Here is a 14,940-nt window from a genome sequence, read left to right on the forward strand (position 1 = left end):
TCATCGGGTGAGGATCCGGACAGAAGACCAGCCTGCCTCGAGCTTTCTATGGCGAGATATGGAGCGACACCGTAAGCCCGACGTCTATCAGATGGAGGTGGCCATCTTTGGCGCGAAGTCATCACCGGCAACGGCCAACTACGTGCTGAGAAAGGCGCTCCTGGACTATGGAGCGGAGGAGACAGACAAGATTCTCAGCAGAAGTCCCGAGCAACTGGCCAAGTCGTTCTACATGGATGATTGCCTGTTCTCTTGCATGACGGAAGACGCCGCCAAACAGCTGTACGCTGACGTGAAGGAGGCACTGGAGAGAGGAGGTTTTCACCTCACGAAGTGGAGAAGCAGTTCCCCCGCTGTGCTGAAAGGCGTTCCAGAGAGTGAGAGAGCCAGCGCCTCTGCGAGCCTATGTCTCAGGAGCTCGCACACCGCTGAAAAGACGCTGGGCATCGCATGGGAGGAAGACGAGGACACATTGGGGTTTCGTCTCCAAGCCAAAGAAGTGAGTGCAACCAAGCGTGGTGTGCTCAGCAAAGTGTCAACAATCTGGGGATCGCTGCTCCTGTTACCGTGAGAGCCAAGATGATGATGCAGCGACTCTGGTGGAAACATCTGGAGTGGGACGAGCCACTACCCGAACCTGAGCTGAGCCAATGGTTGAATGGCTGAGTGAAGTAGAGAAGCTGAACGAAGTCGTGATACAACGCTGCGTGAACCCCAGAGGCCCAGAGAAACTGCGACGCCAACTTCATGTGTTCTGCGATGCTTCAGAGAGTGCGTTCGGCGCTGTGTCATACTGGAGGACAACTTCGAGCGATGGATTACACCACTGTCGCTTCCTGATCGGCGAGTGCCGAGTCGCTCCACTGAAGCGACTATCAATTGTCCGTCTGGAGCTGCAAGCAGCCGTTCTTGGAGCGCGTCTTGTGGCTACCGTCCTCGGTGGGATCACGAAGCTGCCGGGTGACATCTTCTGCTGGACGGACAGCAAGGTCATCCAGCAGTACCTTGGTAATGAAACTCGGCGGTTCAAGACCTTCGTGGCCAACAGACTGGCAGAGATTTACGAGCTGACCTGCAACGCGTGCTGGCGTCGGAGTCAAGTGACGCCCAGTCATCTCGCCAACGAGAGGCCGAACCATCGACCCTTCCGTCTGCTCCCAGTGGCCTCGCCATCGAGGGGCTGGGAGAGAAAACACATCGGCATCTCCGCAACCGTGAGATAAACCAGCGGGGTTTACACGATCCTGACACATCGCTATCAAGCACTGGAGGACCTATGGTCCTCTGAGTCTGGAGGCTCTCCAGCGTCTATCCATCTCCAGCGCGGGAGGCATTAGCCTCCGCGAGCGCTGCAGCGGCCTCGGCGTAGGTGTCGGTGGCCTCCTCAACCACCTCGGCACGGGCGGCGGCGGCAACCTCCTCGGCTACATCAGCACGGGCGGTAGCTTCCTCGGATGTGGCGGTTTCTGCTTGGGCGGCAACGATTCGTCTAGCAGCGACGACGTCGCCAGTCGCCTTGGTGCGTCGGTGGGGATATACCACTGATCCCCATCATTAATCGTTGCTTAACGAAGTTGAAGTGTTTTTTTTATTTCTTCTGTTTCATGCTATACTTGCTGGTGTTTCAAAAAATAGCATCGTATTTGTTGGAATGTGAAATGGTTTATATGTGTTAGCGACGCGATGTGTACGGCAGCACGCCGGTTACCTTTCGTGAGTGTTGCCCTGCAGTGCAACACTGTGCGGGGGGATGTTAGCACCGGCGGCTGCAGGCCGGGCCGACCGGACCTCCGAGCGGGCCATGTGGCGGCCGGCCGACCACGTGGCGCCTGGGGCTATGCCGGCCCTGAGCTGGCCCCATAGCAAGCAGCCCGGTGATTGGCTGGCTGGGCTCTGGCCCTCGGGCGCCGGCGAGGTGACCTCGGGTCAGCGCGTGGTTATTAAGGGAGTTCGTTCTAGATGTTCGGTGTGGCAGTGCTCGCCGCTGTGTGTGTATGTATGTATGTATGTATTTACATCGTGCAATCGGTCCATGAACACATGGCTATTATGATTGACATGTCATAAAAACGGAACATCGGGATTCAGTTGCACAACTAACACACACATTCACGCACACACACACTCAGCTCACATCACATTTGTACATCGCGCTACTCGTTTTGTTGTTTTGCCAGAAGATGTTTGCGGAGTTTTAGCCTGAACTCTCGCGTTCCCATGTTGTGGAAACTCGGCGGCAATTCATTGCAGCCCGTGACGGCAGAAAACAGAAATGGTGTGTGTGGTGCGCTGGCTGTGGTGTGGTGATGGTGCACAATACAGCAAGTGAAAATATCTTAAATGGTGTGGAGAGGAGCTGGACCAGTGGCAAAAGGGACGCGACAGTGAACCGCAGCGAGTCTTCTCAGCGTGCGAGTGGCCGATCATTTCCTTTCATCCGGGTCTTATAACACGGCCTCTTCCGGGGTGTGTGAGGGAGGCGGCCACAGTGTCTGGCCAACGAGTCACTGAGCTTAAACTCGTTCCCCGGGTCTTGCCATCGAGGCTCGGGTACGGGGTCTCCGCTCAGACAGGGGTGCGACCAGTCGGCTCCGGCTAACCTCGCCATCGAGGCGCCGGAGTATCGGTTGATCTGTCCGATTACAGTGGTCTCGCCTTCGAGAGGCTGGAATCGGGCAGCGGCTGGCGTCTTCCTCACCATCCTTATCTGCCCATCGCTCTCCTACAGTCCTTGTCTATCATCCGGCTAAATAAGTGTCGTTGGCGTGTGAAATACCAGAGGACACGTGGCGACAGCTGCTCTTTTTTTATCGCTAGAAAATTGATTGAGCTTTCCATTGACATCAACGGTTGAGCGGTGTATGTGTGTAGAGTGCCATCAATAATCTTTAAATGAAGTTAGTCATTTTTGCGTTGCCAAGGAATGGAGTACCCCTTGCGAGCATCAGGGGTGACGTCACTCAGGATCTGTCTCTAATTGGTCGGCGGGGGAGTGACTTACCTTCTATAGATGACCTTGATCAGGGCACTTAAGAGTCGGGTACCGTAAAGTGGGGCTATTTGAAACGGATTTTACAGTTTTTGACCTCTCCCTTTAAGACGGTTTAAATTTCTTATAGCATGTAAATTGCAAAAATGTAGTTCTCTGTGAGCTCTTTCATATAGGTGCATTTTGGTTCAGCTTGTAATAATGATTAAGGCTATTTTTTAGTTAAAGCCTGTCTCAAATAGCCCGATAAGGTGGGGCTATTTGAGACAGTTTTAGTTGCAAAGAAATTGAAGAAAATCGGTGACGCTAGAGACAATTTTTTAAACGCCATGCAATTGGAAATTAAATTTTGATCATTTTGGCAAAAATTGTTGAGCAGAGACTGCTACATGTCCTTTATATTCATTTTTTTCCTTTTTTTGTAGGACACTTCATTTCGGTAGGGTATAAAATTGCATCACTATATGCTAAGGTTATCATAATATGATGTGACCCTAAACTTTCAAAAGGACAGGATGTTCATCAAGGACTTTTTAAAGTCAACGACAGTAAAATTTTAAAAGTAAGTTTTTGTATATAGCCCTGGTGACGTGAAAACAGATATACCGAAAGTCGATGGGGCTATTTGAGACAGGCTTGCTACCTTATGAAGCACACCGTAATGAATCATACAGGGCAAAAGGTTTCCCAAAACATTAAAGTGAATGGTCTGCATGATTGCTTGTTCCATTGTACATCTCCATGCGAAGAAATAGCAAAAAAAAAATGTTAAACGTTTTTGATTTTATGCCGATTTTCCTCGATCGCTGCATGCTGTATCAATTGGCCCTACCCTACCACATCAAGTACTTGGATAGGCTCATCTAACAGTACGTTCATGTGTTAAGTAACCTTCAATGGTGTTTTTTGGTCAACCAAGGTAGACATATGTTGATTGTCAACTGAGTCAGTGACTGATGAAGCACATTTTAAGCACATATTCATCAGAATAACTAGTTTTGTCACCAGCTAAAGGGACATTATGTTACACTACGAACATGTAAATATTGCTTGCTGCTAAAAGTACGTACCATGAACCCACTGCACGTTTATGACCACGACCGATTCACCGGTGTTGCTTATGTCGAACGTTCGATGCACTTCAGGTAGATGGCGGTAAGTCTTCTCGGGTGCATCGTATCACCATTATAATCAGCTATTTGGCATATCCGTTGAGGTTTGACCAGGTGGGAATCATCGGGATTCTGAGACAATGGGTTACGCAATCGGCAGTACCATTAACTATGTAATATTTTCATGAAAAATGTGCTTAGTCTATAAGTAAAAAGGTAGTAACGATAGATCCAGTGGCGAAGCTATTAAAACTTCAACTTTGTCATAATGCAGGTAGGGGTCCTTTTCGAACAACTTAAATTGTGTGTGTTTCTGTATTTCGTATTTTATGCCAAAGCCCAAATGTCTTTCATAACTTTTCGAAATTTACAAAAAGGTTATTCAGAGCATTCACTGATCAATTCCACGTCAGCCTAAGCAAAAATGACGAAAAAAACATCAAACGGTTTTCATTTTTCAGCGATTTTACCAATCCACTACCTTACTGTCTCAAATAGCCCCACTGTCTCAAATAGCCCCACTTTACGGTCCTCCAAAGTTTTTCCTAGTATATACTATAATTATACTAGATCAACTAGAAAACAACTAGAATTGAGAGCTTACAACTACATACCGAAAAATTATGCCACGATATGGCAGCGCTCAAGCGCGGCGCAGCTGACGCTCGTGTTTCAATACAAAAAATGTGTGCGGTTAAACTCCGGCTTCTGAAGGCGCTGAGGGCCCTTTACCGGCCTCTGGTGGCCCCTTGCCTGCCTCTGAGAGTCCTTACCGGCCCAAGAGGGGCCATATCTAGGGCCTTACACTAACCTGTAATGGCCTCACACCAATTTCTCTGACGGCCCCATTACGACGACTGTGAGACTGAGGCCCTCACTGGTGCTTCTGAGAGCCCACCCGGCCACAAAGGGCCCTTCGGCACCAATTCGCCTCTGAGGGTCTAGGCTGACTATATTTCGACTGAGGAAGGCCTCACAGATCTCGTAAGAGCACCTCATGGACCCCTAATGGCCCTTTCACACGTAGCAACTTTTCCGGTCGCCGGCGACGGCAACTGTCGCCGGCGATCGCCAGCGACCGGGGTCAGTCGCCGGCGATCGCCAGCGACCGGGGTCAGTCGCCGGCAACTCCGCAGTTGTCGATATCAGCTGACCAGTCGCCGGGGTGTGACGTAGCAGTCGTGTCAGCCAATCATTGGAGAGTTGTCGGCGTTGCCGAGAAAGTTCAATTTTTCCAACATTTTGAAGTCGCCGGCGACTGTTCTAGCCAGCCGCCGCTCAACTGTCACGTGACCCGCTTGACCTTGAGTTGGCACCAGATATTGCGCTGCTGATACATGCAGCGGCGCAGCTTATTTTACTGCATTATTCAAGGTACTAAATATTTGGACATGTTTTGCAGGATGATAACTACCGTCTAGGTAATATTGGAATAATATTTATTAGATCTATTATTGAAACAATACATAATATCAATGAAAATACAATCAAACTGCGATTCTTCTACATTGAAATTCAATGCACTCAAGCATAAAACTGAAAAGTGATGTGTACTTGCAGTTCCTCCATTTTTCCTAACGCATCAGCCAAGACTACGAGTGCTGCAGATTTTGCTCACCTGTCTTGTTTATTCAACTACAACCCTGTTCTCAATAAATGAATAACTTCGCTGTAACGACATTAGCATTGAAGGAATGGTTGGTGGTAAGCATGGGACAATCACAGTGATTTGTGGTCACACATTTGGACCGTGCTTTGTATGTGAAAAAACAGAAAAAAGGCATTCTAGAAATGTAGCAGAAATTCAAATGCCAGAAACGGACCTGAGGAACGGCGAAGCCTACCGCCCACATAAAACACAGGCTTTCATTATGTCAAAAACAGATGCTGTATTATCTAAAGCGCTGGATTGGGGAACACAAGTGTACCCCCCCCCCCTATAACAAAATGCATTTTTCCACACAGTGGATATCACTAAACATGGCGAGGTGACAGTATATGACACCATACGCGCGACCACATAAAAATGCAGCACGCGCGGACACGGGGCAGGGACGGTGGCACAATATGCCGATACCCAAGAAGACACAAGTCTAGGTCAAAGGTGACAATACTGTGACAGAAATCTTAAAATCAGCCTGGACACAGCTCACTCTTCATGACCGTTTTTATCGAAAATAGACCAACAAAACACCAAGGCTCCTTCGTCCAAAACTCAAAACTCGACATGCCGCTCCAAAGGCCTTGCAAAACAGCGCACACCAACAACGCATAATAGCCAGCAACGCACACGACAGGATTTTCGAGGCCCGAGTCGTCAGCCGCCGCCGCCGCCGCCACCTCCCGGCAGCTGATTGCTGAGTGCCTTGCTCATTGCCCCACCGGCGCCGATCGTGGCGACCTCTTTACTCTGGCAGAATCGACCCTACCGAGCGGCGACAGCATTCAGAAGCAAAATGACAAATGAATTCACTGCACTTATGTCAGAAAATCGAATGCACATGCCATGGTCACACGCGGTGCCGTCCACGGGGCCGGCAGAAGCTGCACACTGTCACCGAACACCACCTGCACCTTGGACGCAGTATGTGAGGGCTTGGCGGACGCGCGCCGCCTCGCGTGCGGTAAATGCCAATATTGGCATCAAGGCCCGGACACGAGGGAGCACACTCGGCGCAATCAGAGCACACCGTCCGGGGCCGTCAGTGTCGATCTCCTGACCTCACAGAAAGTTGTGCAGCACACAGGTGAACGCCGTCAGTGTGGTGACTGGTGCGCAGCACACCATCCCACGGAAGATCGTCTGTGGGCCGTGGTGCAGATGCTGTCTCTAGGCAGAGTCAACAGTGCAGTGGCAGAAGTTGAACATTCAGCTGCTAGACTCCTTTTCGGGTCAGCAATGCCGTCGAGTTGGCCATCAGGTGGTGTTGCAGAATCATCAGGTACTCTTGATCAGGTACATCAGGTACAGAACCTCTTGACTCATCAGGTAACGCTGTGACTTGTCTGCCAGGCACAGAGGGCGGACATGTCAGAACATACTTCAAAAAACATTTTTAAAAATCATTTTTTAACCAAAAGCTCTGCAAATTAGGAAGCCTGGAATAGGCTATTGCTTAGCATCATAAAAACTACCCAAATACCCAAATCAGGTTAGGCTTGGTTTACCCAAATACCCAAATCAGGTTAGGTTTGGTTTTTACACTTCAGGCTAAAATGAGAACTATCTTAAAATCATTATCCTTGATGTAGCATTGTTGACGCTTTTTGTCTTGCACAATTGGCAATCAGTATTCAGTGACACAGAATTGGAATTTGTGGTTCAGAAACCTAGCATTATTTCACACCTAGCATTTTAAGGCAGTGCTCATTCTTTTTGAAAGCAAGTGTATTTTTTAATATAATTTTCTAGGTAATTCATTTCCTACTGAATATGGTTATGAGACCATTGTTACTAATTTTGGTATTGTTAAGGCAGCTGTAGCATGAGTGGGCATATGCTGTAGAGACTGGAGTGATAAGTGTCACTAGAGGCTTGAGGTTTTTTTAGACATTATGCAGCAGCCTGGGGAGATATGCAGAGGCAAGTCTAGGCACCACCAGAAGGGGGACAAGCAGTCGGCACAACACACAGCGGGCACAAGGGGAGAAGATTGTAAAAACTATTGCCTGGATCCACCTCTGTGGACATCCTCAGGCATGCCTCTGTGGACATCTCCAGGCTGCTGTATGTAAAAAAAGTATCAAGCCTCTAGTGACTTTTTCCACACTGCAGCAAATGCCCGCTTATTCTTGGTCTGCTCTACCTTCCTCCAATTATGAGTTTTGTGTGAAAATGACATTTTTACATTGGTGGAGCTTGTGTGCGCATGGTACACATAAGCCATGCCGGCAGCATTGCTGCAATGAATAGGAAACAGCTCCAGGGCCAAAATACATACCACCTAATACCTTGCCAAAATACATGACATACCTACCACCTACCGTGCATACTGCAATTATTTATGTACTAATAAGCCATGGATTATCATTTGCCATGTGAGCATGCACACACATGCGAACCCAATGCGGATTAAGTTTGGCCTGGGTTGTTTATCCATGATACCAAGGAAAACTCCAGCAGAAACAATAACAAAATTGCAAAGCTACCTGTTTGATTTTGATCATGCTAATTAATGAGCAGCAATATAATATTTTGTTGCTATCAAATATTTCCTTGTGTCGCACGAATAGGTAGGCAAATAGCTGACTGATGGGTAGGCACTTTGTCCTCAAGGGCACTGATACTGAATGTAAACAATGTTCTTGTGACACAACAAGCAAGTTTTCATTACCTCATGAAACTAGTGTCAATTTCAATGTCATTGAAATATTCAATTTTGATGAAAAAATACATATTTACCTATCACAAATAAAAATCATGGGTGATCATGGGCAAGTGCGCCACAAATGACATAAACCCTCCAATATTGTCGAATCAAGCTTAAATTCAAGTCACAACAGCTTCACGACAAGCAAACTACAAGATAATAATCCCTATGCTACTGTGCAACAAATTTAAGGTAGCCACACCAACCAATTTAGGAAAAAAATGCATCACAAATCACCTAAACCACTCACCAAGGACAAAACTGTCATGGCGGCGTCCGCTGCTCGAGAAGAGTCGCCGGCGACTGGCCTGTGACGCGGATCTGACGTCACCAGTTGCTGGCGATTGCCCGGCCGTGGCCCGGCGATCGCCACCGACTTGCTTACGTCATACCTACGTCACACACGATCGTTGGCTGGCGGTCGCTGGCGGTCGCCGGCGACTGCTGCTGTCGCCGGCGACTGAAAAGTTGCTACGTGTGAAAGGGCCATAAGTAGCCACACTAAGATCTCCGTCAGGGTCTACGCCGGCTTCTGAGGATCCCATAACGGAGACCGTGAGGGCCCTCAGCAGTGCCTCTGAGGGTTCACAACCGGCACCTCTGAGAGCCCTACACCAGTGGTTCTAAGGGCCCACAAGGACACCGTCCTACTATGTAGTTGTGGACGGGCTACAGCGGACCGGCCAGTGTAGTGGTTAGAGCCTACAATCGAGGGGCGTCGCCACGGATTTTTGAGTGGGGGGGGAGGGGTCGGGCTCCCGGTCTTCGACTTGATGGGTAGGGGTGTTTTTAGCCACACTCCCGGTTTTCGTCGTGTGTTGAGAAAAACCTCGGCGCGCAGCGGCGGTATATCTTATTGTATATCAATTTGGCATCGGGAATAAAAATCAAGCACAGGTCACCTGAAGTCAGGTCACAATGTCATGTCAAGTTCAGTTTTAATGCCTCTAAAAACTGCAATCTTGTCATTCCTATAGATTATCTCCTTTAAGTCTGAATTTGGTGTAATGAATGGGATTATAAGTGCCAACAGTTCAATGACTCTGACTCTGGGATTCAATGACTCTAGGATTCTACATCTGAGAAGTGAAGTCAGGTCAAATATGTGACCTCACCAATCATCATGATAAGATATGGGATGAAGCACGAATGTCCTCTGTTTTGAACGAATATGCTAAAAAAGCTAGATACTTTTGTAGCCATGGCACCTCGGCTCTTTAGGGACAGGTGCAGCTAACGACCAGTGATGACTCGAATGGTCAGTCATTTGGTCATCTGACACATTTTCGACAACTTTTGACGAATTCGCTGTAGAGCGATGACAGGTTGCCTGGAGTGTGTTCAGCTCAGCAACACAGATCGATCAATATGCAGCAGGTTCTTTTCCGGTCAGGTCGACATGACCTTTACCTGATGTCAAATTTTATAGGTAAGTTTTTAAGTTCAAATTGTAAGCCATGCGACGCGTTTCGACGAAACAAACACGATGGTGAATGGTGATAACTTGAATATCATACACATTCTTTGAATCATGGGTTGTCACAGAACAAATGTTTCGGCAAAATCCGTCCGCTTATCTGTTTGGCCTCTGTGGTACACAAGCCATAGACCCGAAGTCAAATCTGAGGCGAAGTTGGCGAAAGAGCTTTAAAAAAGTTATCGAATACGCTTTCTGTGTCGCTGTAGCTCTTATTCGTGTTTTACGGGTCGTTGTTAAAGTAAAGATTTTACCAACGTAACGCTAAGGTATGCTTTCGGCCCCTGATCGAGGTAGAGCTTCGCCGAAAAGCGAGAATGCTGCCCGTGATGAGAGAAAGCCGATGATGCCCAATTTCAAGGTCTTGGCCGGGTCATCTTACGTGAACGCCCAAAAGTAGGGAAAATCGGGACCTGCTAGAACTTTGTGAGCCATAGCTGATATCGGGGTCTCGAGTACGGTTTCGATGTTAGTTTTGAACAACGATGATGACTCCATGCATTTGGGGTAGATCGGGTCGGGTCAGGTCAGGCCGACCAACAGGATTCCTGCCGGCCATCTAGAGTAGGTGACAATCACCACCGATAGCTTCGTAACATGCTACATAACCACCATTTATCAAACCTACTTCTTATGTTCAAACGGGCGCTTAACTCGAAATCAGCTCCAAAAACTATGTACAAGTGTAAGTGGAAGCAAATAAAACTCGAAAAAGTGAACCAAGCTTCGCTTAGCGGTGGCTCTGTCCTTGTGAATCCTTCCCATCAAAAGATTCGGACTAAATTTATAAAAAAGGTTATCTATATTCGAATCAGGTCCAATAAATTTTAGGGTAGGTGTAAAATTGATTAACCCGGCGGCCGCTGGGCCTCCGCGCCACCCGCCGGCCGCTGGGGGGGCATATAGTTGCCCCCCCTTACTTCTGCGACGATATCGTCGCAACGCGAAGAGATAGAGAAGCGAAACTTTGCACACGTCTTCCTGAATACCTAGCCGAGGTTGTGTCCAAATGTGGTGTCGATCCCATTTGAAATGGCGTCACAGTGACGTCATAAGTGAAATTATAGATTTGCGACTCTCATATCCCTCACGATACATCAGATATATGGGACCGAATATAAAGGGTCGATTATTGGTCAGAAACTAGATGGAAGTGTAGTTAGATGTTTTAGGATGACAGCAGGTGCTGTCTAGTTCATTTACAGTTGAGTTTCATGCTCAGCGTCATCAGAAACGGTCCATATCGGAAAACGACAAAACTTTATGACGTCACTGTGACGTCATCTTAGGTGCTACAACCACCAAACTTTCCTCAAACATTGCCTAGGTATTCACTTGAAGCTATGTCAAGTTTCACGTTCGTAGCTCATCAGGTTTCGGAGATATTTCACAAAACGTAAAGGGGGGGGGCAACTTTATGCCCCCCCCCCCCCAGCGGCTCGTGGGTTAACTCGAGGTCACTGGAAGTTTCGTTGCAATATGCTCCTTTTGCGCGTCTTATTGGGAAAGCCCGAGAGGGGTCCACTATCTGACCCCCTTCCCCCTATGCAGGCAGGTCGGACGGTAGCCACTAGCCAGGGCTGAGGCTAGGTAGGTACCTCGTAGTTGCTGATACGTCATCCGACGAATCGACTGCAACCATTATTTTGACAATCAGAGTTCAGACGAACGATTGGGTCAGTTTTGGCGCGCCCACTCCTTTGAGGGATAAAAAGGGACTAGAATAGTGACTACTTTAATATATTGTCATGCTGATGTTCCACGGACTAGGGAGCTCTTGAAGCGATTTTGAATCTGACGTTGTATTTGGTGATGTTACTGACGCCAACTTCACTGACAAGATAGCTCAAACAGGCATACTCAGCATCGTCAAAAGTGGGGGGTCGACCCCCCTCCCGGTTCTCATGAGTGGGGGGTCGCGACCCCTGCGACCCCCCCCCCCCCCCGTCGGCGACGCCCCTGCTACAATCCTACTAGTAGTTATGGACGGGCTACAGCGGACCGGCCAGTGTAGTGGTCCGGCCGGCCGTTTGCCCGATACAGCCGTGTCCCCACTCACGCTGTCGGTGTGTGTCCGTGTTTGTCCCCACTCACGCTGTCGGTGTGTGTCCATGTGTGTCCCCACTCACGCTGTCGGTGTGTGTCCGTGTGTGTCCCCACTCACGCTGTCGGTGTGTGTCCGTGTTTGTCCCCACTCACGCTGTCGGTGTGTGTCCGTGTGTGTCCCCACTCACGCTGTCGGTGTGTGTCCGTGTGTGTCCCCACTCACGCTGTCGGTGTGTGTCCGTGTGTGTCCCCACTCACGCTGTCGGTGTGTGTCCGTGTGTGTCCCCACTCACGCTGTCGGTGTGTGTCCGTGTGTGTCCCCACTCACGCTGTCGGTGTGTGTCCGTGTGTGTCCCCACCCACGCTGTCGGTGTGTGTGTCCGTGTGTGTCCCCACTCACGCTGTCGGTGTGTGTCCGTGTGTGTCCCCACTCACGCTGTCGGTGTGTGTCCGTGTTTGTCCCCACTCACGCTGTCGGTGTGTGTCCGTGTGTGTCCCCACTCACGCTGTCGGTGTGTGTCCGTGTGTGTCCCCACTCACGCTGTCGGTGTGTGTCCGTGTGTGTCCCCACTCACGCTGTCGGTGTGTGTCCGTGTGTGTCCCCACTCACGCTGTCGGTGTGTGTCCGTGTGTCCCCACTCACGCTGTCGGTGTGTGTCCGTGTGTGTCCCCACCCACGCTGTCGGTGTGTGTGTCCGTGTGTGTCCCCACTCACGCTGTCGGTGTGTGTCCGTGTGTGTCCCCACTCACGCTGTCGGTGTGTGTGTCCGTGTTTGTCCCCACTCACGCTGTCGGTGTGTGTCCGTGTATGTCCCCACTCACGCTGTCGGTGTGTGTCCGTGTGTGTCCCCACCCACGCTGTCGGTGTGTGTGTCCGTGTGTGTCCCCACTCACGCTGTCGGTGTGTGTCCGTGTGTGTCCCCACTCACGCTGTCGGTGTGTGTCCGTGTGTGTCCCCACTCACGCTGTCGGTGTGTGTGTCCGTGTGTGTCCCCACTCACGCTGTCGGTGTGTGTCGGTGCGCGGCAGTAGCCGGGAGCTGGACGTGCTGCGCATGTCGGACCTCCAGTCAGCCGCCGACTCGGCGTTCCACCCGGACCGACTGCGCACTGGCGCCGACCAGGACGGGCAGCTGTCCGCCGACGAGTACGTCCAGATGGTCCGGGACCTCATCAAGATGGACAAAAACGTCTGCCTCTGTCGCAACTTCCACAACTTCAACAAGAAGGAGCTGGCGGCCCGGCTGTGAGTAGCGGGCGCTGCTGGCTGGCAGACTCTCCCGGCTCGAACCCTAGTCGAGCGTCAGCGGCACCTCTCGGTATTAGCCGACAGTCACACGCTGTGCCCCTGGTGTTGGAATTTTACACTTAGCAAACGAGCATCGGTTAACGAAACTGTTGGCATTGTAAACTGGGTACTACGAGGTTGATTTGTGATCTTGTTTGGTGACGGCGCTCTTCTGCACTGTGACATCTTCAGGAAACGGCGGGAGCCGGTGCACATCGACGCCTGGCCCGTCAACTTCTTCGACACAGAGGCGCCGTGCACCAGCGACGACGTGACGTCACAGTTCCTGCTGCAACTCTCCACTGTCCTCCTCATGGTCAGTGTATGTGCGTGCGCGTGCGCGTGTACGGCTCTCCAGTAAAACAGTGGTTGGTTTTGCTTTTTAACCCTCGCCCGTATAGGGGGGGGGGGTCGAATGGACCCCCCCATGGTTTTTCGCAAATAACTCGCGTAAAAAGCGGCCGATCGCGACGAAACTTTCAGTACCCTCGCGTTCATCAATTTTACACCAACCCTGAAAATTTCATGACCCTGACCCGAATGATCTTTGACCTGTGACCTACTTTTCGAGACCATGTTTGGCCGGAATCGCGATTCGGCGTATGTCGGCTCGCATTAGCCGCGCGTTTGCAGTCTTTTCGTGGTTTCAAGCGTTCAAACATGTGATATGATGTTGCCCCCATGCATAAGGGTGGGTGTCAAGGTCACCTGAAGGTCAGGTCAGGTCATTGACCTTTGATGACCTCGGTTCACTTTTTCGAGTTTTACATGTTACTAGACCAGTTTTTGGAGCTGAATTCGAATTTAGCAACCATACTAGAGGTACAGGTTTACGCGATAACTGTATGTTTTGATTTATATTATGTTACGGGTGCATTAGTTTGGGTGACTGACTTGTATTTTTAGCTGTATTATTTGGGTGGATTTGGGTAGCTGTTTTTAATTGAACTGTAAGGGATGGTGAAAGTTGCGGGGTGTTCCAGTGTTTTGTATGTTGGGCCCTTTTTGAACTCAACCCTACCCCTACCCTACCTCTACCCTACCCCTACCCTACCCTATCCTACCCTACCCCCTACCTACCCTACCCTACCCTACTACCCTACCCTACCCTACCCTATCCTACCCTACCCTACCTAACTCTACCCTACCTAACTCTACCCTACACTACCCTACCCTGCCCTACCATACCCTACCCTACTACCCTACCCTACCCTACCCTACCCTGCCCTACCATACCCTACCCTACTACCCTACCCTACCCTACCCTACCCTAGTCCCTACCCTACCCTACCCTACCCTAGTCCCTACCCTACCCTACCCTACCCTAGTCCCTACCCTACCCTACCCTTACACTACCCTGCCCTAACCTCACCCTACCCTACCCTACCCTACCCTACACTACCCTAACCTACCCTACCCTACCCCTACCCTACACTACTACCCTACCTACACTACACTACCACTACCCTACCCCCCCTACCCTACCCTACCCTACCCTTACACTACCCTACCCTACCCTACCCTACCCTACCCCTACCCTACCCAACACTACCCTACCTACCCTACCTACCCTACCCTACCCTACACTACACTACCCTACACTACCACCGACAGTCCAACTTTCAGCTAAATCGGCCCAGAAACGGCTGAGATATTGCA

The 14,940-nt window shown here is 50.0% G+C and overlaps 1 protein-coding gene across 1 annotated transcript in view; it reads left to right on the forward strand.

Moving 5' to 3' along the window:
* The window catches only part of LOC122393704 (solute carrier family 12 member 9-like), a 332,365-nt gene extending 318,065 nt beyond the window's left edge, over positions 1–14,300 (forward strand). The window contains exons 13-14 of the mRNA XM_043389950.1: positions 13,024–13,239; positions 13,474–14,300. Of these exons, the coding sequence (XP_043245885.1) occupies positions 13,024–13,239; positions 13,474–13,642 (385 nt within the window). The 3' untranslated portion in view covers positions 13,643–14,300. The remainder of the gene's footprint in view (positions 1–13,023; positions 13,240–13,473) is intronic.
* Positions 14,301–14,940: the final 640 nt, after the last annotated feature.

Source organism: Amphibalanus amphitrite, unplaced genomic scaffold, assembly GCF_019059575.1.
Source record: "Amphibalanus amphitrite isolate SeventyFive unplaced genomic scaffold, NRLGWU_Aamphi_draft 000549F_arrow, whole genome shotgun sequence".
NCBI classification, from domain to species: Eukaryota; Metazoa; Arthropoda; class Thecostraca; order Balanomorpha; family Balanidae; genus Amphibalanus; species Amphibalanus amphitrite.